Source organism: Notolepis coatsorum, assembly GCF_963971535.1.
Source record: "Notolepis coatsorum genome assembly, chromosome: 19".
Classification (NCBI taxonomy): domain Eukaryota; kingdom Metazoa; phylum Chordata; class Actinopteri; order Aulopiformes; family Paralepididae; genus Notolepis; species Notolepis coatsorum.
This window is the reverse complement of record NC_140183.1, coordinates 23,403,269-23,430,111: the sequence shown is the minus strand read 5'-3', so window position 1 is coordinate 23,430,111 and position 26,843 is coordinate 23,403,269. Positions and strand designations below refer to the sequence as shown.

Genomic DNA, 26,843 nt, shown 5'->3' with positions numbered 1-26,843 from the left:
AGGGGCCTCTGATTGTTTCCTTTGGCTGCGGGCCGCGTGCCTTCGTTGAAGCGCGGGCGGCCCCACTTTTCGCTTCTCATGGGGACAGGGGCTGACACCCAGTTGATGGCTGAGCCTGGGTCTGTCCGTGAGAATGTTGTGCTGTCAAGCGGCTCCCACACCATAAGCTGTGTTGGTTGAGCCTGGTGTTACGTCTGTCAACTATAAGTGTTGTCAGCAGGGGGGCTCGAAACCTTTTGAGGCACACAGTGCGGGCTTCCCCGGCCTCGCCTTCGCCAGGCCAGGTATCATGTTGGTGCCTCCCACTCCCGCGAGATCGGCAGTGGTCTGAAAAGAAGAGGTGCGCGTGATTTAGGTGGTAGTAATATCACTGCAGGGCTACGTGTGTAGGAACCCATGGGGTCCTCACGCCTTGCATGTCCGGCTGCAGAACACCTCCTCAGCATGTTCTGGAGGGGTGTTCAGTGGGGGGGCTTTTGTCACCTAGATTGATGTCAGCTTCCCCCGTATCAAACCGGCCCTTTCTGTCGGGGTCCCCCCTTGGGTGCGGTTGCCTCGTGGGTAGTGTCAGGTTCCGACCCGACTCCACGGAACGCTCTGCTCGCACGGGTCCAGGGTTGGCTACGCACAGCGGGTGGGACCGGGCCGCTTATCTACAGTTCCTGGCGGACCTGCGCCACATGGCGGCGGGTGCGTTGGGAGTGTCATCACATATGGCTACAGCAGTACCATATGTCGAGGTGGATGGAGAGAACGCTGAGGCGGGGACTTGTATTTCAAAACACAACCCCACCCGTTTTTGGGTTTGTCAGGGTCACCAGCAGTGACAGCTCTGGTCGACGAGATCTGATCTCTGTGGACGAAGCAAGCCATCGTCGTGGCGTTTTCCTCCCGGTGTTCTCTGGTGCCTGAGAAATCGGGAAGGGGGGGGGGGTGTCAGACCCATGTTGGACCATGGGAAGGTTCAGTATTTTTTGGATCGTCTTCTACCTGTTGAACACTGTCACCCGGTGTCCTGCCCCCTGGATGCTGTCCTTGTTACCTCCAGTCTCTCCTTGATAGACTGTCGGCTTCGACGGTGAGGGTATATGCAGCAGCTATATCCTCTTATCATGAGGGATTTGAGGGTGATGTTCAGGGGAGGAAATTAGGCCACTTTACTCGCCAAATGCGAGTATTTTTTACGTTTGGCGAGTGATTCATGAAGACCACTCGCCAGTCTGGCGAGTATACAAAAAAAAAACATTCTGCAATCACTGCACTGGCAAACGGTGCGCGTCTTCTGAGTGCTTAGTTGACAGTGCCACGAGAGCACTGCACAAGACCACCCGCGGACATATAATGTTTAATAAAAGTTCGCGCAGTACTGGCCAACCCACGGACATATAATGATAAAAGTCCTGCGTTACTAGGCTAGCCATCAGGAGCACTCTCAAACGGATAACGTTAAACACAGCAGAAGATGGAAAACAGACAGACTGACCAACGGGGAACTGCATCCAACCCTAGCACAACCCTCGAGTATAAGTTACTAAGGACACATTTAAATCACAGAGGTGTAATGTTAGTCTTAGCTTCTAGTTAGCCTTTTAGCGATAGCTGCTTGCTAGCTAACGTTAGCCCCGTGTGCTCAAAGCAGCCAGCTAGGTGTATCTGTTATGACTATAATGTTTCCAAAAAAGCACCGGACTACGACGTAAGGTTAGACATTTTATTTCATGCTCAAAAGCCCCTGGCTTGCACATCGCAGTCACGAAAGGGGCTAGCTAAGCTCAACCAGTGCACTGTGTACAACAGCACACCAACCCAACTGACGTTACCACGGTACTTCACAGCACTGTCGTAAGACCACCGTGCTGTCTTAAAGGCACAGTGTGCCTACCCAGATGCATACACAACATTGACGAGGCTTGACAACCGAGGTTCAAAGTTAACTTGATTGATTGATTGAAAATTTTATTAACAGATTGCAGAATGGGTACAATACAGTACGGCTCAATACACACAATTGTTAAGGGGAGGCAGACCAGAGAAAGACTTTCGTCTTGTTTACATCAGGGTCCCCCATTTTCAATTCATCATAACATATGACATACAGATAGACTACTGCTACATCTATACATTTCACATCTATCTATACACTTCACAACATACTTCGGTTTTTTTCTTTCACTGCCCAACCCAGCATCTTTCACTGCCCAGTTCAGCCCAACCCAGTCCAGAATAGATACCTCTTTCATGTTAATATGTTTTATGCTAATATTGTGAAGAGTAGAGATTAATGTTTTATGCTAATAAATATTTTAAAGAGTAGAGACACGGTGTGATTATTTTACTATGATTGAAAATCTATTTAGACGAAGACATACAAAGAAGTAATTATCACAATTGGCGATTTTTTTTGTCTGGTAAAAAATCTGTTTGGCTGGTAAAAAAAATCAGATACTCGCCAGTTGGCTGGTAAGCCAAAAAGTTAGTTTCCTCCCCTGGTGATGTTGTTCAGCCACCCTCTTGTGAAGCGTTTCCTGCTTGGCGCCCGACGCGTTAAGCCGGTAAAACGCTCTTTGGCTCCGAGTTGGGATCTTCAATTGGTCCTCGGTCGGTTGTCCTTGGCCCCGTTTGAGCCTCTTGAGCAAGCGCCGTTGGAACAGCTGTCGTTCAAGACCGCGTTCTTGCTGGCCGTCACCTCCGCTAAACGCGTGGGTGTGCTTTGTGCTCTCTCGGTACGACCAGAGTGCCTGTCTTTTCGTTCCGATTGCGGTGCCACTTTGCGGCCTAATCCTGCCTTCGTGCCTAAAAATATTCGGAATTCCTTCCGCTCCAGGGATATTGTGGTTCAGGCGTTTCATCCACCTCCTCACGGTAGTGAGTTGGAGGCGGGCCTTCACCTGTCATGTCCGGTCCGGGCTTGGGGTTTTACCTCAGCCGTACTCAGGGCCTCAGGGCTACCGATCAGCTTTTTGTCTGTTACGGTGGTTCTCGTACCGGTTAAGGCACTATCGAAACAGCGCCTGTCCCATTGGTTGTGCGAGGGCATTGCCCTCTGCTACACGTTGGCCGGGCTGGTTCCCCCTGGGGGTGTCAGGGCGCACTCCACTCGTGGGGTGGCGGCCTCTGCCGCTCTGCTGGGTGGGGCCTCGGTGGAGGACATCTGTGCTGCAGCTTCATGGTCCTCCCCGGGTCCCTTCGTAAGGTTTTACCTCATGGACATGACCGGGGGTTCTGTCTCCCAGACGGTTCTGAGGTCTGTGGCCTCTCCTGCTTCCCGTCCTTTGGTGGGGTAGCAGGGGTGTGTGGGTATGGGCCACGGTGTGTTGTGTCGCACGTGGTTCCGCCTGTGCTGTGTGTTCAAGGGGTTCTAGTTCCCTCTTGTTCGCACTCGGGTGGAGTTGACTGCGCCCCCTCTTCATTAGGAAGGATGGGGTGACGGGACTCCCCTTCCCCCTTGATGTGGGCTTACGGGTCCTCAGGGGGTGCATCTGTCGGGACTCGCGTCCGCTCTACCCCATATCTCGGTATGGCTTAAGAGCGGGACGCGATGCAAGTACGATATATAACGACAGGTTATGTATATAACCTAGTTATACGAGTACTGGCTAAGCGTCCCGCTCTTAGCGTGCCCTGAGTTCCCTTGGGGAAACTTTTCTTTGGAAAAATTTTTTTCCGAGGAAGAGTGAGTGGTGGCCATGCCCAGTACTATGTAGCACGCCACTAAAGGGGCGGGGCCTGGCAGGTGGTGGGTGTATTTGGTTTTATTCGTTGATGGAGTACAATAGGTACATGAGATGAGGTATATCTCGGTATGGCTTAAGAGCGGGACGCTTAGCCAACAGTCGTTAACTGTCTTAATTGTCCGGTTGTACTGATCTTCAGTATAGTAGCAGCAGTTGTCGTTGATGTTGAAGAATAGATTATTGTCTGGGTCAATATCATTTTCTATATCCTGTAGATTGTGCTCAGTGTATTCAAATGTTTTTAGTTTAATTTTTTCGTGTTCAAGAATCCACTGTGTCAAATCCACATCATCTCCAGATGTAGGTGAATTGATTATTTCCGTAGGCCTATGCGTCATGGTTGTAAGTTGTGTAATTCACATGCACATAATATGCACATTATTAACTATGGATATTGTGGCTGCAATTTTGAATGGCTCGTTTCACAGCTGCAGAAAAGGCACAATGCACATATTTAAAAATGTTCTCAGTGTTGGGACAACCCCTCACTCTGTAAAAAAAAAAATGCAACACAGGAAAAGGCCATTTTCACAATAGGTCCCCTTAAAAGCCTTGTTTTCACAAGACTTTTTAAAAGACGTCAGTTATGTTTCCACTTTCATAGAGGCTACATAAACAGCATCAATCATACTTTCACAAACACACACAAGAGAGACAAGCGCACGCCTGCTCACACACCAGCAGCCAACTCCCAACGCATCATTATAATGAGGTGGAGGGTACAGCGACAACACCACACGGACACAAAGCAGTACCTCCATAATAAACCCTCTCTGAACTCAGAACAATGTCATCTCCACATAGAAACTAGTTATGCTCTCTAACAAAGCAAGAAAAAAAAACAGCCGATACTTTCAATGAAAGGTTTAATCTCTTGGTAAAAACAATAGGGAAAAAAAGCACAAATACAATTTTTTATGCGCCAGGCTGGCGTTTAAAACCAACGCCATGCATTTCTGTTTATTACACATTATGAAGAAGAATAAAACAATCCAACAGATCTGGCACTAAACGGATAGAAACAGCTGCAGCTTATTGGTTTGAAGTTCGTTTTTATCTTCGTGCAGGTTTGACTTTGCCAGAGGCAACACATCGAGGTCTGCCAGCTTGGTGTTTTGGCAGGCACTACCGTGAACATAAAACCGATCGGTGGCACGAACTTCACAGACTGACACGCACTTCCTGCAATTTACTTGGAATGACAAGTATCACCAATTCCCCCCTCAAAGACCTGCCCTCAAGACCAGAAGGTTGTAGCTATTCCATGTTTCTGCTAATCTGAGGTGACGAGACGTTGGTCTGTATTTCAGGGGAACAAGTAGATAGATAATACAGAGGAGTTCCCGTCGCTCGTCCCTCTTCTTCACACATCTCTTCTGGGAGTCACGAGGGGAATCTCCACTTCCTGGCTCCCGACCTTTCACCTCACAGCCTCAAGTACGCCACCTGAGGAGAAAGTTATGGAAGGTTACAATGGACAATGATATTAAAAGATGTCTTCCGGTCCTCCTGGTTAACAAAGAGTGAAAAGCGTCCCAATACATCTGCATTAACATTAGCCATAGAAAATCGATTAAATGTTACAGCTAATGCTACCCGACGCCATAAAAAATCTATTAAATGTTACAGCTAATGCTACCAAACGCCATCAAAAATCGATTCAATATTACAGCTAATGCTACCCAACGCCATCAGACTGTAAACGTAAGCAAGCATTAGACAGAATGTAATTTTTTAGGCTACATGTTCTTGCCCTCATTAGTATATTTCAAAGCACTGTGGAGGTAGAGACCTGCAGGGTCCAATGACCTCAAAGCAGTGTGGAGGTAGAGACCTGCAGGGTCCAATGACCTCAAAGCAGTGTGGAGGTAGAGACCTGCAGGGTCCAATGACCTCAAAGCAGTGTGGAGGTAGAGACCTGCAGGGTCCAATGACCTCAAAGCACTGTGGAGGTAGAGACCTGCAGGGTCCAATGACCTCAAAGCACTGTGGAGGTAGAGACCTGCAGGGTCCAATGACCTCAAAGCACTGTGGAGGTAGAGACCTGCAGGGTCCAATGACCTCAAAGCACTGTGGAGGTAGAGACCTGCAGGGTCCAATGACCTCAAACACGGGGAATATCTTCATTTCATTGTCCCCGATGAGCAAACTTGTGAAGCGTAACAAGAACATTAACATTAGGATTGGTTGCAGAACTATTATCTTTCTGGCAAGCTGCAGTATGTAGTATATTATTACAATGTTTTCTCTGCCTAAAAAACAGAATCCTGTTATCAGTGGCCTGACAGTTAAAAATAGAAACCCATTACCAACAATTACCGTCTTCAAAACACACAGGTGGCAGAGATTTAATCAAAAACGCATAATATGAAGAGAAAACAAATCAGCCCACCCCTAGTCCCTCATCTGCTATCCCTGTGTGTGGTGGTGGGTCAGAGCTCTGGGCTGGGCCTGGCGGTACTCCTGTGAGAGCTCTATATTGTGATGATGGATGAGGGCCCTCGCCTCACTCAAGGCCCCATCTCCTCCGTCCCGGGGCCCATGTCCGCTCGCCACCGGAGCGCATCAACAGTCATTTGTACAAATGATAACAAACGGCGAGCAAAGTTGAAACCCTGCGAAAACATCTCAGAGTCCCATAAGGCCTGATGAGACGGAGAAATGACCATAAACAAGCTGCTGTCCAGGGCGGCTACGTGGCGTAGTGGGCAAGGCGCTCGCCACGAATGACGGAGACGCTGGGCTTGCCTGTTCGAGCCCAGCGCTCCACATTGCTTTCAGTTTAGCTGGTCGTTCATACTAATACACATTGGCCGTATTAGGGGGTGGGAAACTGATGGGTGGGGATCGGGCGTTGTGGACAGCGACTCCTACAGGTCGGTTGGTGCGCCTGCGCAGTAGAATCAGGAAGTGTCGGGGGCAGCGTGAGCCTCCCACGCGTTACTCCTCGCCACTGAGAGATCGAGCTGCGCAGGTGAAAAGATGCGACTGCTGTTACCTCAAGTACCGGAGGGGACTTGTGCTATGTATGACTTAGTCCACATTGCAGCCGGCTTGTGGGAGGCAAGAAACAGCGTTCGTGACAGGGGAGGGTTGAATTGGATGATACGAAATTGGGATGGGAGAAAATAGAAAAAAATTGGAGAAAAAGTGGATAAAAAAAAAACAAGCTGCTGTCCTCGACCAGATCAACACTTAGTCGGCTGATGATCAAAGGACTTGTCCTCTTTTAATCTAGGGCTGACCAGAGATGTTCTTACCAGTGTTCTTTCTTTCTTGTGTAACCCTGATGAAGGTATGTTGCCGAAATGCGCTGGTTTTGATTGTATGAATAAAGAACATTATTTTTTGTAGAACATCCATCGGCCTCCAAAGAGTTGCTGAATTTTTCTCTCTTGCTAGTTTCTTCCAGTTCATGCACCTTGGTTGAAGGACAAAGTTGCGACAGATCTTTTGTTTCTCTTATCAGTGTTCAGGAAATACTTGGTCGACTGAAACCAAACAAGCGGATTCATTTACTGGTTGCTTGAAGTGACAATGTGTACTTTTTCCATTAATTAATCAGGTTCTGGAGTACAGAACATATTACAACTACCAGCGCTTCAACACACCATTCACTTTTGCTGCTCTGGTCTCAAATGGTCTGGTGAGACCAGCTTGTTCAGCCTTCTGCTCTGGTCTCAAATGGTCTGGTGAGACCAGCCTGGTCAGCCTTCTCACGATACCAGACGTAGCCCTAGAACGAGATGCAGGCGCCACGATTAACACATCACTTTAAGCTGCAATTCCGTGACTAGAGGAGAGATGGCTTCAGAGTTTATCATTCTGAAACAGCTGGCAGTGACAGCGATGACAGATGGTCCTCTAACGTTCCCAAGATAGTTAGTTACCTTATGATAATGATAGTGTAACAGCTCTCAGCTCATTCTGTCAGGGCTTACAAAACCACTAACGACATGCTAACGTGCATCACAGCAAAGAGTGATAGGTTGTGGTGGCGGGAGACTGCCTTTGCGACTAGAGTTTTCTCTATCTGTAGTACCGCTGTGTAGTCAAAGTACTGTTCAAAAAGGCTTATCTGGTGGGAGTGTTGCAAGAAAGTGATAGAAGGAGAGGACTGTGATGAGCTACAGGCTCAGGAAACCTGCCCCTCTTTGATGCTCACCGGCACCCTGGCATTCTGTTATCACAGCACTCAGCGGAGCAGGGTGTGAGGGAGAATACTGTGTATATCTCCACTTGAGAGAGGATGAGGAGAGATAGAGACACAGAGATAGAGAGACACAGAGAGAGAGTGAGAGAGACAGACAGACAGACAGACAGACAGGAGAAAAGACAAGAGCGTGTAGAGGAGGAAATGTGAGGCTGAGAATCTCCCAACGCAGCTGCACTGAATACTAAAAACCAAACAACCGAACCCTGGCACTGAAGAACCATATATAACCAGACATTTTTTATGTTTTTTTGGACGGCCCGTGTGAATGAACTATTAATGAACACAACACTCTAACTTACCATCTTTAGATAAAGTACTCAACCTCTACCGTCTTTAACTATTTAGCTACACCCATAATAAGCATCGATTCGAGTCGTTTCTGGGATCAGTCCAACCGCTCTCTAACCGCGACCCTCAAGTCCTACTTCCCATCATCCCCACCGACTCGTCCAATCATCCATTCCGATATAAACACTGCCTCGCGACTCGTCCAATCATCCATTCCGATATAAACACTGCCCCACGACTCGTCCAATCATCCATTCCGATATAAACACTGCCCCACGACTCGTCCAATCATCCATTCCGATATAAACACTGCCCCACGACTCGTCCAATCATCCATTCCGATATAAACACTGCCCCACGACTCGTCCAATCATCCATTCCGATATAAACACTGCCCCACGACTCGTCCAATCATCCATTCCGATATAAACACTGCCCCACGACTTGTGCAATCATCCATTCCGATATAAACACTGCCCCACGACTCGTCCAATCATCCATTCCGATATAAACACTGCCCCACGACTCGTCCAATCATCCATTCCGATATAAACACTGCCCCACGACTCGTCCAATCATCCATTCCGATATAAACACTGCCCCACGACTCGTCCAATCATCCATTCCGATATAAACACTGCCCCACGACTTGTGCAATCATCCATTCCGATATAAACACTGCCCCACGACTTGTGCAATCATCCATTCCGATATAAACACTGCCCCACGACTCGTCCAATCATCCATTCCGATATAAACACTGCCCCACGACTCGTCCAATCATCCACTCCGATATAAACACTGCCCCACGACTCGTCCAATCATCCATTCCGATATAAACACTGCCCCACGACTCGTCCAATCATCCATTCCGATATAAACACTGCCCGGCCGACTCAACCAATCATCCATTCATTCCAATATAAACACTGCCCGACTCAACCAATCATCCATTCCGATATAAACACTGCTCTACCGACTCGTCCAATAAATGTCCATCCTCATGCATCCGTTGGTCCACATCTAATGAGCGGAGACGTGTGCATATGGGGGGAATTAATCTATTTTAACAATGTGCAGCGGCTCCTTGTGTGTGACGCAGCGTGGCCGGAGGGAGACGTATCGATCAAATCCTTCCACCATTTTAACGGCTGGATCTATTCCCGTCTGTTCCCATCTACCTCCTTGGCTCTCTGTGGGGGTGGGGGGTAATGAGGTGGGGGTGGATGGTGTCTGCTCTCCGAGCCGGAGATACTTTCCACCCCATTAGCCTGGCGGGGCCCAGGGCAGCACACAGCCAGGGACACAGGGCAGCACACAGCCAGGGACACAGGGCAGCACACAGCCAGGGACACAGGGCAGCACACAGCCAGGGACACAGGGCAGCACACAGCCAGGGACACAGGGCAGCACACAGCCAGGGACACAGGGCAGCACACAGCCAGGGACACAGGGCAGCACACAGCCAGGGACACAGGGCAGCACACAGCCAGGGACACAGGGCAGCACACAGCCGGGCAGCACACAGCCAGGCAGACAACAGCAGAACATTCCATATACAGTGTAATAACAGGCTGGGACACTGTGCAAGCTGGGATCTGGTTAGAAGGCCAATAAAGAGAGAGAGAGAGAGACGCACGCGCACACACAAACACACCTTTCTTTTTGCCACCCACACCTCATATTCCACATCCTCACTAGTTTGCTGCCCCAAGCCTCCTCCTCCTCCCCCTCTCATATCTTCATATATTATTGGCCTCCAGACTGTGATGCTGCCAAACACCCCGGCGTCCCATACCCACACAGTGTTGTTGTAGTTGCTGTGACCACCGACAAGCCTCTCAGACCATCTCTGGTAACTCCACGTTCCCCTCTGTCCTCCTCATGTCACAGCAGATCCCCGAAGGAACTCACCATGAGAGGAAATGTCCGTTCTATTTATGTGATTAGAATTGGTAGACCTTCATATTCAGTAGACCTCCCAGTCCCATGGGGGACCCTGATGTAAACAAGACAAACGTCTTTCTCTGGTCTGCATCCCCTTAACAATTGTGTGTATTGAGCCATACTGTATTGTACCCATTCTGAAATATGTTAAAGTTTTCATTCATTCATTCATCCTACATGGATCCATGACAGTAGACCTTCATATTCAGTAGACCTCCCAGTCCTACATGGATCCATGATGGTAGACCTTCATATTCTAGACCTCCCAGCACTACCTGGAACCGCTCAGCTCTATCTACGATGCAGACACACAGACAGGTCCCTCTGTTAGGACATCTGCCCCATTTCAATACAGCACTAATAGTAAATTGCCATGTTGCCCTCAAAGTCCTATGAAGCATCATCTCCAGTTTAAGAGTGTGTCTCAGCTAGGGTTGGGCACCTAACTTCCGGTTCCGGAACCGTTAAGAAGATTCCAGAACCGATTTTTTTTTTTTTTTTTTAAGGAATTTGTCACATAGTTTCATATCTCAACACCCACCTGGGCTGCAGCTCTTTGTTTTTTAGACTGCTGCCCAGAGGCTCTGCTAACAGAACATTATGAGTGTATCGTACTGCCAAGACAGAGGCTCTGCTAACAGAACATTATGAGTGTATCGTACTGCCAAGACAGAGGCTCTGCTAACAGAACATTATGAGTGTATCGTACTGCCAAGACAGAGGCTCTGCTAACAGAACATTATGAGTGTATCGTACTGCCAAGCCCAGAGGCTCTGCTAACAGAACATTATGTGTGTCGTACTGCCAAGACAGAGGCTCTGCTAACAGAACATTATGAGTGTATCGTACTGCCAAGCCCAGAGGCTCTGCTAACAGAACATTATGAGTGTATCGTACTGCCAAGCCCAGAGGCTCTGCTAACAGAACATTATGAGTGTGTCGTACTGCCAAGACAGAGGCTCTGCTAACAGAACATTATGAGTGTCGTACTGCCAAGACAGAGGCTCTGCTAACAGAACATTATGAGTGTATCGTACTGCCAAGCCCAGAGGCTCTGCTAACAGAACATTATGAGTGTCGTACTGCCAAGACAGAGGCTCTGCTAACAGAACATTATGAGTGTATCGTTCTGCTAAGAGAACATTATGAGTGTGTCGTACTGCCAAGACAGAGGCTCTGCTAAGAGAACATTATGAGTGTATCGTACTGCCAAGACAGAGGCTCTGCTAACAGAACATTATGTGTGTGTCGTACTGCCAAGCCCAGAGGCTCTGCTAACAGAACATTATGAGTGTGTCGTACTGCCAAGCCCAGAGGCTCTGCTAACAGAACATTATGTGTGTCGTACTGCCAAGACAGAGGCTCTGCTAACAGAACATTATGAGTGTGTCGTACTGCCAAGCCCAGAGGCTCTGCTAACAGAACATTATGAGTGTGTCGTACTGCCAAGACAGAGGCTCTGCTAACAGAACATTATGAGTGTATCGTACTGCCAAGCCCAGAGGCTCTGCTAACAGAACATTATGAGTGTATCGTACTGCCAAGCCCAGAGGCTCTGCTAACAGAACATTATGAGTGTGTCGTACTTCCAAGACAGAGGGCTAGATCCACAAAGAATGGATTGCACAGTGATTTGCACCCTTACTTACAATTCATTATAAATTGAATATGGGGGACCCTGATGTAAACAAGACAAAAGTCTTTCTCTGGTCTGGTCTGGTCCCTTAACAAATTGTATTAACAGATTGCAGAATGGGTATATAATACAGTACGGCTCAATACACACAATTGTTAAGGGGATGCAGACCAGAGAAAGACTTTCGTCTTGTTTACATCAGGGTCCCCCATTTTCAATTTATAATGAATTGTAAGTAAGGGTGCAATTAGCACCGCGCAATCCATTCTTTGTGGATCTAGCCCAGAGTCTCTGGGAATCTAATTAGTTGATCATCCTAGGGGTCAGTGTTACAGCAGATGCAGGAAGCTGCAGTAAGCATTTCAGCCCCACAGCACAGCATCCCTATAACGAGACAGGAACCCAGAGATTGGGGCTGTACAAAACACACCATAATAAACTACTACCAGCGGAATAGTAGAGACGGTTGCTACAGCGTTCTGAGAGGATCACTCTGGTTGACTGTGTGTGTTGACAGGTGGATATTTGGGTTAAAAGATGAATTGTTGTATTGCTGTGTGAAGAAAAAAGTCACGACCATCACAAGAGTGAGTTTTAACGATTTCTCAATAGAAGGTGATGTAAGTGAACCTTCCAAGATGGCAACCTGCATCCGTAACTCCCCACTTCACATTCTCTACAGTGAGCCCCTTGTCTCCACTTGTCTCGTCAACCGGCAGTCAGGTAGTTGGTGAGACAAGTGGCTCCCAATGCTGAGTGAGTAAACGAGGCGCTGGCCACACCTGGGGCGTCTCATTAGAGAGGTGTCCCAGGGGTGCTCTGTGGGTTTGCTTTATATGGTTTTTGGTTTCCTTTCAGTATGTTCACAAACTAGTCAAAGAAAGACTGTGTTGTTTGTGTTCCGGTTATTGTAAGTATGTTTGTGTTCATAAAGGACCAGTTTGTGGTGTTGGACCAGTTTTAGGCGGCACAGTGGTGTAGTGGTTAACACTGTCGCCTCACAGCTAGAAGGTCCTGGGTTTAATTCCCACTTGGGGACCAGGTTGCCGTGTTGCCAGGTACCCAGGTGGGGTATCTCCCGGGCCTTTCTGTGTGGAGTTTGCATGTTCTCCCCGTGCTCGCAAGGGTTTCCCCTCCCAATAAGATAAACCTAATGGGAAAACATGCAGAACAGATCGCTAATACTGTCACGTCCCTGACGAAGACGGACGGGAGCACTTGGATTGGTCCCCGGGCGTGGCCCACGCCGCAGCCCATGTCTGCTCCCGGCTGCCCTTGGGGGGGAAGGACGACGGGATGGGTCAAGTGCAGAGAGACATTTCATCTGTGACTCAATTCATGTGCGTGTTCCTGTGTCGCAGATCTCGTATGCGTGTGTTAATCTGCATGACAAATAAAGACTTCTTCTTCTTCTTCTTGTTGTGTTAATAAATGACCAGTTTGTTGTGTTAATAAAGGATTAGTTTGTTGTGTTAATAAATGACCAGTTTGTTGTATTAATAAAGGACCAGTTTGTTATGTTAATAAAGGACCAGTTTGTTGTGTTAATAAAGGATCAGTTTGTTGTATTAATAAAGGACCAGTTTGTTGTGTTAATAAAGGATCAGTTTGTTATGTTAATAAAGGATCAGTTTGTTGTGTTAATAAAGGACCAGTTTGTTGTGTTAATAAAGGATCAGTTTGTTGTATTAATAAAGGACCAGTTTGTTGTGTTAATAAAGGATCAGTTTGTTGTGTTAATAAAGGACCAGTTTGTTGTGTTAACACTTTCAGCGCCACGCTTAGCGGTTATCTCTACCGCTAGATGGCCAGCTTGATAGTCGTTTGCAAAGCTGTGTGTGTGTTCTGTATTATAGCTAGGGCTGACCTTCGAAGCTTTTTTTGGCAATCAAAGCTTCGGGGCCGAGCTTCAATTTTAATTCGAATCTTCGAATTTTTATTTATTTTTTATCTTATGTTGTGGGACTTGTACAGCACTTTCGTAAACTTTGGTGTTTTTAAATGTGCTCTATAAATAAAGTGGATTGGATTAATGAATTAAGTAGCCCCTTTCGTGACTGACGCAGCCAACAAGGTTTCACTCGGCTGTGTGATTTAATTCAAGGTGGATCGCTGTTGTCGTTTGAACAACTTCAGATTTCATGGGAACTACCAATCCCCAAATCAAGAATGTTTAAGATGAATGAAGTAAGATTTTGATTATTTGAAATATGGCCTGTGTAGACTAAACTATGCACAGAATTATGTCAGTCTACAAGGTCCGGATTCTACATGGTCCGGCAATGTAGACCTTGTAGACTCCACTACAGACCAATTATCAGTGAATGTTCATGCATTTTTAAAAAGGGCTACTTCCACAAAAAAACAAAGAACTCACCAAAACATCTCAGTAGCACCTTATCTAAATGTTCTATTTCATATATGGAGATTCATATTTATTTATGTATTGCATGCATTTCTACATTTTATTTCCTATTTTGTTTATTCATCCCAGTATCTTGCCAGCTTGTGGAATTCTACAAGGCATGTAGGTGTATTATGTGTTTGAGGATGATATCCTTCAAACAGGCAATAGTGATGATATAATTTGGGCAGTGCTGAGCTGGGTTACTTTCCTCCAGTGTATTTGTCCCCCGGCCCCACCCAATGGCCCCATATGCGCACACACGTACACACACACAAATAATATAATATAATAATAAATATAGGCAATATAATTAACTGAATATGAGAAAAATAAACAGTATACACAAGGTGCAGGTGAGTGTCTGTACCCTAACTGGCATGATATACGATTACTAGGGCTGTTTAAATACTTCGAAGCTTCGTTCGATGGCACAAGCTTCGAACATTAAAAAAAAAATCGAAGTAAAAAAAATAACATTTATTTATTTTTACTTCGATTTTTTTTTATGTTCGAAGCTTGTGCCATCGAACAAAGCTTCAAAGCTTCTAAGTATTTAAGACAGCCCTAATTATAGCTGTGGAGACAATGGTGTAGCTCATTTGACAGACATTACTTGTAATGCAACATTTGTTTCTACACACTGTAGTTTGTAGTTTATTACATGCTAAACATCGCACATTTCCAAGATAATCCAGTCTTTTTTCATAGATCGCGAGATAAAACGTGTTATGTGCAATACGCCTGAATCGTTCTGGTCGATTCCCTGAACCCCCAAATCAAAAGGTATATAACATGTATATATGTACCTTCACAAAATCATCAGGGGGGGGGGGGGGGGGGGGGGGGGGGTCGATTTAACTCAAAACTGTGATCGTGTTTGGCAAACATGTTTTACGTCCGGTGAAGCACAGAACTGTGATTGTTAGAAAAACACATTTCAGATTCGGTAAAATAGACATAGAATATACCTTACCCTAGGCAGAAGGTATTCCAAAAAGAATAATTCCAAGTGATCGCATCGCCATCGCGATTACCAGTGTATATGTCTATACACGTGTCGATGGTAAAATACGCTTAGGCAATGGAATTTCGAGGCCATCAATGTGAATCTATGTTCAAGCAGGAGGAGGGGCCCCTAGCAAGGGAAAAAAAGGAGGCCGTGTATCAACACCAAGCCATTCCAGTTCAGACACAAACGATACTGCCACCTGGTGATAGTCAATCGGCATTGCAATTCAAACATATATAAACAACCCAGGGACGGCTAGAATGATCCAGATGATGATTTAGAACGGGGATCAGAGGAAAAAGTTCAAAGGATCAAAACACGAGAAATCTCGGGTCTGGCACTCAACCGCTGGTGAGTTAACCAGAGAAATCTCGGGTCTGGCGGCCAATGTGTTAATAAAGGACCAGCTTGTTGTGTTCATAAATTACTAGGAGTTTGTTGTGTTAACACATTGGGCGCCAAAGACGAGGTAACTCGTTTTTGGCCGCCATGCGTTGAGCGCCAAAGACGAGTAAACTCGTTTTTAGATCCTTTTTTCGATTTCTTTTATTCATTACAGGTTCACGGGCCTCTGTGTTACCATAGGAAATCATTCTGAGATCCCTAGAGTGCAATACCGGCTGCATCCTGCTAGGTGGCAGTATCGCCCACCCTTTGAAACCTTATTTCACACTGTGTGTCACATCTAATTTCGTCCGGGCGGAGAATTTTTATCAAGCCAAGTAAATCGCTTCATCCGATCACTTCGAAATGCGTTCAGCACACTTGAGGCATATCTTGTGCCACTTCATGGCAGGGACCCGAACGACATCAAAACTGGAAATCGCGATCAGACAATTGGAATATTCTTTTTGGGATACCTCCTAGTAAAGGTAAGGACTATATGACATCAATCCTACTTTGATCCAACAATGATTTCACATCGATCGCAACGATCATAATGTAACATACTCCAAAACGTATGTCGTTGCTGATGATCAAAGCATCAAAAAATTACCCCCCCCCCTTTCATGCATTCATGATGAAACATAATACCCATTATATACCTTTGATTTGGAAATAGTAGCGTGTCCAGGCGAGCAACGTGAACGCTTTTAGCTAAATTCACATATCGCTCCATTACACAGTTACCAGGAATTAGCCAGGATCACTCTGAAACTATACAATATTCACCACGGTATAACACGCGAATGTATACATGAACATTTTTATTGAATGTATACATGAACAAATTGGGCGGCGCTGCTAAAATCCAACAGTCGAGTTTCAAACAAAATACACACCTAGGTTTACATACGTGATCAGACTGATTTTCCAGGTTTTCTAGGATGAGTGGGAACCCTGGTCTGGGCCCTTGCTGCTGCAGCTCAGGAGGTTGCTACTCCAGCCCCTGCAGCCTGCGCTCCAGTGAGCCCAGAAGCTGGCGTGTTGGCCCTTGCTGTCTGGGCCCTTGCTGTCCTGGACGTGTCCTACACATGTTTATCACGTCTTACTATGATGTCATTGACGTGTCGTACAAGTCTTACTATAATTTCCTGGATGTGTCGTACAAGTCTTACTATGATGTCCTGGACGTGTCCTACACGTGTTTATCATGTCTTACTCTCACGTTCTGTCAATGTGCTTTCTATATATTTTTCAAAATGTTCAACATGATGTAATCTATATTATCAATATTAGTAGCACATTTGTGTTGTTTGTATTAATTCAACTATTTGATCCATTTTGATCCAAAAGAAAAAGAAAAGTTGTCTTAGCCTGGATTTGAAATCTAGTCTCCCACACCACCATTCCGCTAACTCACCACTTGATATTTAACAGCCCTATGCATAGCCTTATCTGTGCAGGCACCCACAAAAGGTATATATTAATTAACAAGAACATAGTTGTCATTGACCGATTTTTAGGCTATATCCAGTCAGTGTGTACAGTAAACATTAGGCTATATTCAGTGTGTACAGTAAACATTAGGCTATATTCAGTGTGTACAGTAAACATTAGGCTTATGCTGAGTAATAACATAAATGCTTGATAAAAAGGTAAGGTCTATGTTTGAACCATTGAATGCTTGATAGAAGCATAACAAGGAATCAACTTCCTTCCATCCAGCAGTCACTGCTAGCGGAGAAGCTCTCTGCGATGCAGCTGGAGCACGGCTTGGTGGCCTGGATCAAGGACTACCTCACTGAGAGACCGCAGTACGTCAGACTAAAGGACAGTCAGTCTGACGTACTGGTGAGCAACACCGGCGCCCCCCAAGGAACTGTGCTGTCACCCTTCCTCTTCACCCTCTATACCTCAGACTTCTGCCGCAACTCAAGCGGGTGCCACCTGCAGAAGTTCTCAGACGACTCCTCCATCGTAAGCTACATCACCGACGATGATGAGGAGGAGTACAGAGCCCTGGTGGAGAGCTTTGTGGGGTGGAGCGACAGCAACCACCTCCAACTCAACACCAGTAAGACCAAGGAGCTGGTGGTGGACTTCCGGAGGGGCAAGAAGAGGCCCCCCCCCTATTCCCATCACCATCCGAGGGGTGGAGGTGGAGGTGGTGGACTCATAAGTTCCTTGGGGTACACCTGAACAATAAACTGGACTGGTCGGATAACACAGAGGCCCTCTACAGGAAGGGACAGAGCAGGCCGTTCTTCCTGAGGAGACTCAGGTCCTTCAACGTGTGCAATAGACTGCTGCAGTCATTTTACCAGTCTGTAGTGGCCAGCGTTCTCTTCCATGCTGTGGCATGCTGGGGAGGCTACATCAACTCAAGGGAAACCAACAAGCTCAACAAGCTGGTGAGGCAGGCTAGCTCCGTGGTGGGAGTCGAGCTACCTAGACTAGAGGTGATGGCAGAGAGGGGGATGAGAAGGAAGCTGGCTGCCATCATGGAGAACCCCTACCCCCTCTACGACGAGCTAGTCAAGATGAGAAGCTCGTTCAGCCACAGACTCATACCCCCCCGACACTCAACTAACCGCCTCGGACAGTCCTTCATACCAGCGGCCATCAGGCTCCACAACAGTGGGCAGCGACTAGCGGCCTCCAGGCTCCACAACAGGGGGCAGCGACTGCTGCCAGACATTGACCTGGGACTAATACTGTAGGAACCCAAGGAGGACAATATCCACCTTATGTGGATACTGTGATACTGTGAATAATGTATATTTCAGTGGATACTGTGATAATGTGAATAATGTATATTTCAGTAGATAGTAAATTATAACACTACCTTATGCATACTGCACCTTATGTGACACTGTGAATATATTCAGCTAGTTAGTAAATTATATTGACCTATTTGTTTACACTGCTTGTGTTGTTTTTACTACCTGTACCCCCCCCCCTTCCCCCATGCTGCTATGATGCCTGAATTTCCCCAAGGGGATCAATAAAGGAATATCTTATCTTATCTAATAGACTAACAGAACCTTGGTTGACTAACAAGGAATTCCTTAAGGAATCCTATATTTTTAGCTGATCAATTAGTCACTAATTTCACCAGACAGGCTGGTACTTCCTCGACCTGTAGGACTAATTTAAAATACAAAGAGCCATATTCAACTGGAATAAGTTACCAGTATCCACAAGGCAAGTAAAGTTAAGTATCATGTAGTAAGATGTGATTAACTATTTTGTTTTTATTTGATATACAAACTGAAATGTTTTAAATCAATTTCAGTTACCCTTTCAGATATGAGTTTTTTTTGGGAATGTGAATGAATACAACCATTAATTATATATCTTCAATGTTGAATATTAATTCCCTTTATGCTTTCTGTTTTTTCTTCTTCTTATTTTAATTGTATTACTAATTACATTCTGTATTTGTATTCTGTTTTTATTATTTGTGTGTGAGGACCCCAGGAAGACTAGTGGTCAATCATTTGACAGCTAACATAAACATAATAACAACCAACCAAACAATCAATCAATTTGATCAATTCATTGAACGTTTACTTTTCTCTCACAGCCCAAAACTATCTGTGATGCCAATCAATGTATATACAGCTCCATAGATTATCATATCAGGAGAGATGCACCAATCCCATTCTGGTTATCCGATACATCAGACCAATACCAGGGTTAAACAGGGCATCTGTGTTGGAGATCTTCCCCAATGCTCAAAGCTGATACAAAGCAGTAAGCACCATGTGTACCCATTACAGTACATATCAGAAATAACAAAAGCAAAGTAAGTTTCTTTTTGTCTAATGACCCCAAACTAATGGTCAGAGTCTGTGCCGTTCATTAGAAGTAATGAAGTGGAACTCAGTATCAGATGCTACTTTAAAAGCAACAATCCAAATATTTTGGGAAATTCACTTATTTGCCATCTTCCCCAGACTCAGATGAGAAGATTGATATGGACTTCCTCTCTGTATGAACAGGACAGTGTTGGTGTTGTTGGAAGGTGTTGTTGGAAGGTGTACTTCACTTTTTGACGGAGCTAGCCGTCTCTCCCTGCTTCCGGTCCTTGTGCTCGGCTAGGCTAGCATGCAACCGGATCTCTCTCCGCAAAGAGATGAAATTGCTATCAATCTTCTAGTCTTAAAAAAGTGAATTTCCCCACAATGTTGGAAGTGTTCGTTTAAGTTTAGGAAACTGTACCCAGGATGATTTTCTGGACTGGACTTAGGCACCTAAAAAATAAATACATTTACATATGGATGTTAAAAGTTCAGGGCCATTTGAATTGTGGCTAGGAGAGGCAGTGGGCCAAGATTAATTGATAACCAGATTCAGTCTGGGGGCTTGCTGTAACTCTTGCTGGCCTCGAGTTTGATGCATGTGAGCAAGAGGATGGACCCTTCATGAGTCTTTTATTCTAGTCTACTCGCTTCAGATAGGAATAGCTCCTCTTCACAAATACTGACTGGAAGTATATGTTGACGATATGTGAATTCTTCAAATGAGTCATATCTCGTGTTCTGATGCCAGAGGAATAAAAGCGGCGTACACCTCTGATGCAAGATGTCCCATCTTCAATGCATCAACTCCTGTACATTCAACTTATTTTTTAAATGGCCTTTTCCTGTGTGTTGCATTGTATTTACAGAATGAGGGGTTGTGAAATGTGCCTTTTCTGCATTTCAGCTGTGACAAGAACACTCCCTCCTGAATTGCAGCCACATTCACTGTAGTTAATAACGTGCATGTAAGTGCGTGTGAAGCTATCTTGAAAAATGTGCGAGGACAAGATGGCAGCTCACACATAAATCTTCTTTATTTGACCTAAAGTTAAATCTAAAAGATGTTTCAGACAACATTTTTGATGACAATATTGCTATGCTATTGCTGGAGTCAAATTTGATCTGCAACTTTTAGTCTGCAAGTTAGATCTGAATTTCGTTAGATTGTGTCTGTAACGAGCGAGCAGCTTGTGCACTGAGAGGTATAGAGGCTGCTAGAGCCTTTTTTCCAGCAAAAAAAAAAAACCCAAGACATGTTTAACACATTGAATGCCCATCACGAGATTTCTCGGGTTATCAGCCCGCGGGTTGAATGCCCATCACGAGAATATTCGTTAAATTTTTTTTATTAGCGATCTGAATTCATATTTCATCAACCAAGTCTACCGTTGGTAAGCCTGCCCCACCAGGCGCTCAGATGTGAAAAAAGCGCCCCCTATCGTCTCCCAGATGGTAATGCACCCTTTTGGATTGGACTCAATGAAAATCGATGAGAAAAGAAATTCCGGAATCCACATTTTACTTCTCACGCATGTAACCGGAGCCGATCAGATTCATTCTGGACCCTCAGGACAGCGTGTAATATGTCTTTACAGTACGTAGAATCTTCGCAAACTGCATGCTACCATGTCCTCCCTCCTCACTCCCCCCCCCCCCCCCCACCCCCTCCTCCCTCATCTTTTTCTGCCGAAGACTTTGCGATCTTCTTTGAGGAAAAAGTGGAGAACATCCGCAGCTCCTTCTCCCAACCCCCACTCATTCCAAACGCTGAATCGAGAACCTCATCCTTCACTCTGTCATCTTTCTCTCCCATTACAGAAGCCGAGACCCTGACACTGGTAACGTCGAACCGTCCGACTACATGCCAGCTGGACCAGCTACCCTCCCCACTCCTCCAGACCATAGCACCGGACATCCTCCCATTCCTAACTGCAACCATCAACTCCTCACTCAACTCGGGGGTGGTCCCCACCTCCCTAAAACAAGCCAGAGTCACGCCCCTCATAAAAAAACCAACCCTGAACCCCACCGTCATAGCCAACTATCGTCCTGTCTCTCTTCTCTCCTTTCTTTCTAAAACACTTGAACGTGCTGTATCCAACCAACTTACTGCTTATCTCTTACAGAATGACCTCCTAGACCCCAATCAGTCTGGCTTCCGGACTGGCCACTCCACAGAAACGGCCCTCATTGCGGTCACAGAGGCACTTCACTTAGCAAAAGCGAAAGGCCTCTCCTCTGTCCTGATTCTCCTAGATCTATCTGCAGCCTTCGACACAGTCAACCATCAGATCCTCCTCGCGGCCCTCGCAGGAATGGGAGTGGCTGGATCTGCGCTGACATGGCTGACATCATACCTCAACGACCGCTCCTACCAAGTGTCATGGAGAGGGACTCTGTCGGCCACCCGCCCCCTCCGGACGGGTGTCCCCCAGGGCTCGGTCCTAGGACCCCTTCTCTTCTCCCTCTACACTAAATCACTGGGTAACATTATCACGTCTCATGGCTTCTCATATCATTGTTATGCCGATGATACTCAACTCTTCCTCTCCTTCCCTCCCTCAGATATCCACGTCTCTGAGCGGATCTCGGCCTGTCTGTCAGACATCTCCGCCTGGATGACGACCAACCACCTCAAACTGAACCTAAGCAAAACAGAATTGCTCCACCTGCCGGCCAAATCCTCCCCCCTGACCGACCTCTCCATCACAGTCGAGAATGCAGCTGTGACCGCGTCCCCGACCGCCAAGAACCTTGGTGTTGTCCTCAACGACCAGTTGAACTTCTCTGCTCACATCGCAGCGACAACCAGAACCTGCAGATTCCTCCTGAGCAACGTTAGAAGGATACGCCCCTTCCTGACAAAAGAAGCCACCCAACTCCTCGTCCAATCAACAGTCATCTCCCGCCTCGACTACTGCAACGCACTGCTAGCTGGCCTCCCGGCCACTGCCACCAAGCCTCTTCAACTCATTCAAAACGCAGCGGCCCGCCTGATCTCAAACCTACCGAAGTCGGCCCATGTCACCCCACTTCTTAGGGACCTGCACTGGCTCCCCATTGCTGCACGTATACGCTTCAAGGCCCTCGACCTAGCATACCGTGCGGCAAAGGGAACCGCTCCCGCCTACCTCCGGTCAATGGTCTCTAACTACACACCCTCAAGACCCCTACGCTCTGCATCTTCTGGCCGCCTCAGACCTACTCCTATCCAAGCTCCCGGAGGGTCATCAAAGAGAAGCCGAATCCCTTCCAATCTTTCGCCGTCGACTAAAGACTCACTTCTTCAACCATTATCTGAAATGATTATATAAAAAAAAAAAGAAAAAAAAAAAGAAAAAAACTTACCCTGACTAACCTTACTGTCATGCACTTGTCCTAATAAACTAACCTACACTGTAACACGCAACACTTGATGAACATTGTTACTCAGCTGATAGAGTTGTACCCTTATTGCCGTCTTGTCGTACAGAACTTGTAAGTCGCTTTGGATAAAAGCGTCAGCTAAATGTAAATGTAAACGTAGCATTGGATCAATAAAAGGATAGATTTTTGGAATGGCGATCAGGAATTGGAATAATCCATTTGGATACCATCTGATCTCAGGTAAGGAATCTATTTTACCAGTCTTAGGATAATCAGACCTTTTTTCACGGAGATATAAGCTTTCCCCCTATATGTGATATGGCTGTTTTGACTGTGCGAGTGATCAGGAAATAAGAGAATTGATTTACAGCTTGCGGCACCAGCGTGCATACGTACACATATACTATCGATAATCTAGTGTTTATGTGAAAACGATTCATAAATAGGCCGAAAAATGACAACGTTCTAGAATATTACAGTACATCAGCGTTTTTATCAGCGTTTTTTTCCCCTTGAAAACGGGGGCTTTTCAAAATGCTATAAAACGGAAATGAACCGATAAAAAAACAATCCGCTTCGACAATGTTGACTGGAAAATGAGTCATTGATGGGCGACGGGCAGATTAGACACATAGCCATAATTTAAAACATATATTAGGCGATATTAACGTTAACATTGAAGCGGATGGTGGGCATTCAAGCACTAAATGTGCGCCCCCTGCTGGGCACTGAAAGTGTTAAGGGACCTCAAAGACCTATATTAACCTTATCCTATCCACCAATCCTTTAAGGGTTGGTGGTCGAGCTACAGTATGCACACTTTTATAGTTGGCTTTCTCAAAGTGTAAAAGTGCATTATTTCAATGACATGTCTCGTATGCAAAACAGTAACTGATGACTGCAGGTATTTGATGAATATGAGATGTCAAAAAGTGGGATATCTTTTAACTGTAGTCAGTAGTCGGGTGACTTATGGGCTCATAAAAAAATAAAGTCATGGCTCTAGCCTTCAGTCAAGGACACATAACCTCACCTCACACACAGCAGCAGCTAAACCTCCTGTATGATATCGCAGCTTGTGTTATTTAGAGGCCAAATTAAAGGGATAATTCAGACTTTTTTGGGACTACTTCTGGAACTAACTAATACCCTATATGTCTTATGTACCAATGTTGATTAGTAAAATCCTTTGTCAGCACAATCCATGCTATTCCTCATACTAAATATTTAACCACAAACAAGCCGACTGAGGATCACTCAAATCGACTCCACGGCGCACACAGTGTAGATTCCAGTGAGCCTCCGTCAGCATATACAGATGGGAGATCGACGCCATTGAATTTGTATCGGTTCGTGGGCCAACTATCCAGAGGAACGGTGTGGATCGTGCCAAAAAAAGTACTCTACCGATAAACATTGTGGTTAGGCAAGTGATACCGGAGTCTCATGGCAAGCACAGAAAGACTCAGAAGAAGCTTCTATCCCCAGGCCATCAGGTTGCTCAACGAACAATAACACTATGCAACAACCATCAAATGCACTCACAACACACACATCCATACGCACACACTCACTTTAAACAAACAACACACTGCAGCACCCACTCTCCACACTTTAGAACACCTAGACACACTTTATATTTATTGGTAAAGGATTTGCACTACAACCCATACCTCAGTACACCTTACTGTAAATTGTACCTAAATTGTACCTCATCCCATTTCTGCTTGGCACTATATAGTATTGTATATTAGTATATTGCATAGTATATTGTATATTGTACGGTAAATCAGTTACTCTATTCTGCATCGAACATTGTACATATGTATATACTGAACGCTGTGTCTACGTATGTGACTTCTATTTTTACTTCTATTTTTACATGCTATACTATTTTATTTTAGACTTATCTTTTGTCTAGCACAGTCTCTGGAGCGTAACAGAAAGAAGCATTTTGTATAAAAGTATTCTGTACTTCTGTATGACAACTATTAAAGAAACTGGAAACTAGAAAGAGGGCAAGGAGGGTGCTCAGAGTGAAGCTATGAGAGTGAAGCTATGAGAGTGAAGCTATGAGAGCGTGTCAGAGAGGAGGATCCTGGCGTTATTCAGTATCCACTGCTCTACTCAATGATTTTGTAACTGTTTATGTCAAAAACACACCGGAGCCTGTGTCGTACTTATCTCAAGGGGAGCTTTCATTAGAGTTTCTTCAGCATCAAATAACACAACGCAGAGACCTCTCCTGTGGAATACAGGATATATACACATCATAGTAAAACGCTGACGAAAGCTAACGGGTGCAAAAAAGTTCCAAGAAGTGACATACGGTACTTCCTGAACTTTCTGAACAGGAAGTGCAGGGTAACAGTGGTAATTACCCAGTGCCTTGCTAGAAGAAGAGTTGCCAGCCAACCTAACACCGCTCTTATTTTCTACTCAAAACACTTTCGCCTCGTCAGCACTTGCCCCAAAATCGACAGTTTTGGTTCCATACAGAGCGGAATAATTAATGGTGGGTCACAGTCAAGCATCACTGAGCTCTGTAAACCTGACAGGGAAGAGGATCATTTACCAGAATTGAAACAACTCATCAGAAAATTATTCCCAGCAGGCCGTCACAGACAATGCAGTCGCAGGCAACATCTTCAAGGAGACGGGTGGCAGCTGGAAGTCCCTTTATATCGGAATCTTTAACTCGCTGCTTACAGGGTTGAAAAGTTTACATAAATAAGTTTCCTGAGATGATTTGACAGTATAGAGATAATAAACTGCATTTATTCTCTCTCAGACAACTTGTTTTCATGCAGTAGTCCTCCACTCTCGAGCCTGGAGGATCCAGAGGAGATGATGTCTTCTGTTTCTGTCCCTCATATACATACTGCAGCTAAAACACTTCAAAATGCTCCCAACACCAGGTTTTAGGTGATTAAATGAACCCGTAAAATGCCTTTCAAGCCAAGGTACAGTAGTATAGATACGACTGTTTCACGGAACCCATGTGGTTCTAGCGAGAATGTTCCAGAGCGCGTAAGATCCCAAGATCTGAAACACTGACCATGGTGTCGCAGATTATTATGTCTTGCTAGCAGGGCTATAACGACCTCATTACAGAATCCAGAGTTCTTTATATTCAATACAGTATCGAAATTTAAAGGTGCTATAGATAAACTTTTTATAATAATAAAACAAACCAATTTTTTTTTATTATATTCTCCTTTGGTTCATTACAATTGACTCAAGCCTAGTAACAGACACAATATTTCTGACACTGGGAATACATTCCCTGAGATCCATAGATGTCCCTAGATAACAAGAACATGCAAATAGACCTTGTAGAAGTGGAGCCATCTTCCATTTACTTAGGTATGTATTTTTAGGCGAATCTTCTGAAAATAGGGTAGATTATATATAATATATATACATACACTGTATATAACATACAACAATGTAATTAGTCTGAATACATTTAACATGTACATTTAGTAATTTAGCCGATGCTTTTAAAGCGACTTACAAGTTCTGTACAACAAGTCAGCAGGAAGGGTACATCTCTGGCAGCTAAGGGTAAGTGGTGTTGTTCATCTAGCAGTGTTGAACTTGAGTGTTACACTCTGAGTGCATAGTAGTATAGACATATTAGTAGTAGAGGCATACAGTATTAGCATAGTAGGTAGTGGTACTGTAGTAGTATAGATACAGTAGATTACCTGTATAATAGTAAGAAGGTTTTAACTAATATACATTTTAAATGTGTGTATGATTACAGTGCTACTCGCTAGACAGTCGCTGTGAAGCGGAGATGAAGCATGGAATCTAATCATCTCACCTCGTAGGACTTCATGCAGCGCAGCGATGCAGGCAGAGAAGAGCTGCTGTCATTCAACACCTTCAGCAGCTCCTCGCAGGTCTTCAGAGGCAGGACCAGAGGATGGCCAATAGCATTGACTTCCCAGCTAGTTACCAGACTGGACACACACGCACAACACAGACAGACACACACACACAACACAGACAGACACACACACAACACAGACAGACACAACATTA

General features: G+C 45.4%; 1 protein-coding gene across 1 annotated transcript in view; it reads right to left on the bottom strand.

Moving 5' to 3' along the window:
* Positions 1 to 4,592: 4,592 nt before the first annotated feature.
* ube3d (ubiquitin protein ligase E3D) overlaps positions 4,593 to 26,843 on the bottom strand; it is a 69,709-nt gene continuing 47,458 nt past the window's right edge. The window contains exons 9-10 of the mRNA XM_084336004.1: positions 26,623 to 26,761; positions 4,593 to 5,180 (exon numbers count right to left, since the gene is read on the bottom strand). Coding sequence (XP_084192130.1) covers positions 5,160 to 5,180; positions 26,623 to 26,761 — 160 coding nt within the window. The 3' untranslated portion in view covers positions 4,593 to 5,159. The remainder of the gene's footprint in view (positions 5,181 to 26,622; positions 26,762 to 26,843) is intronic.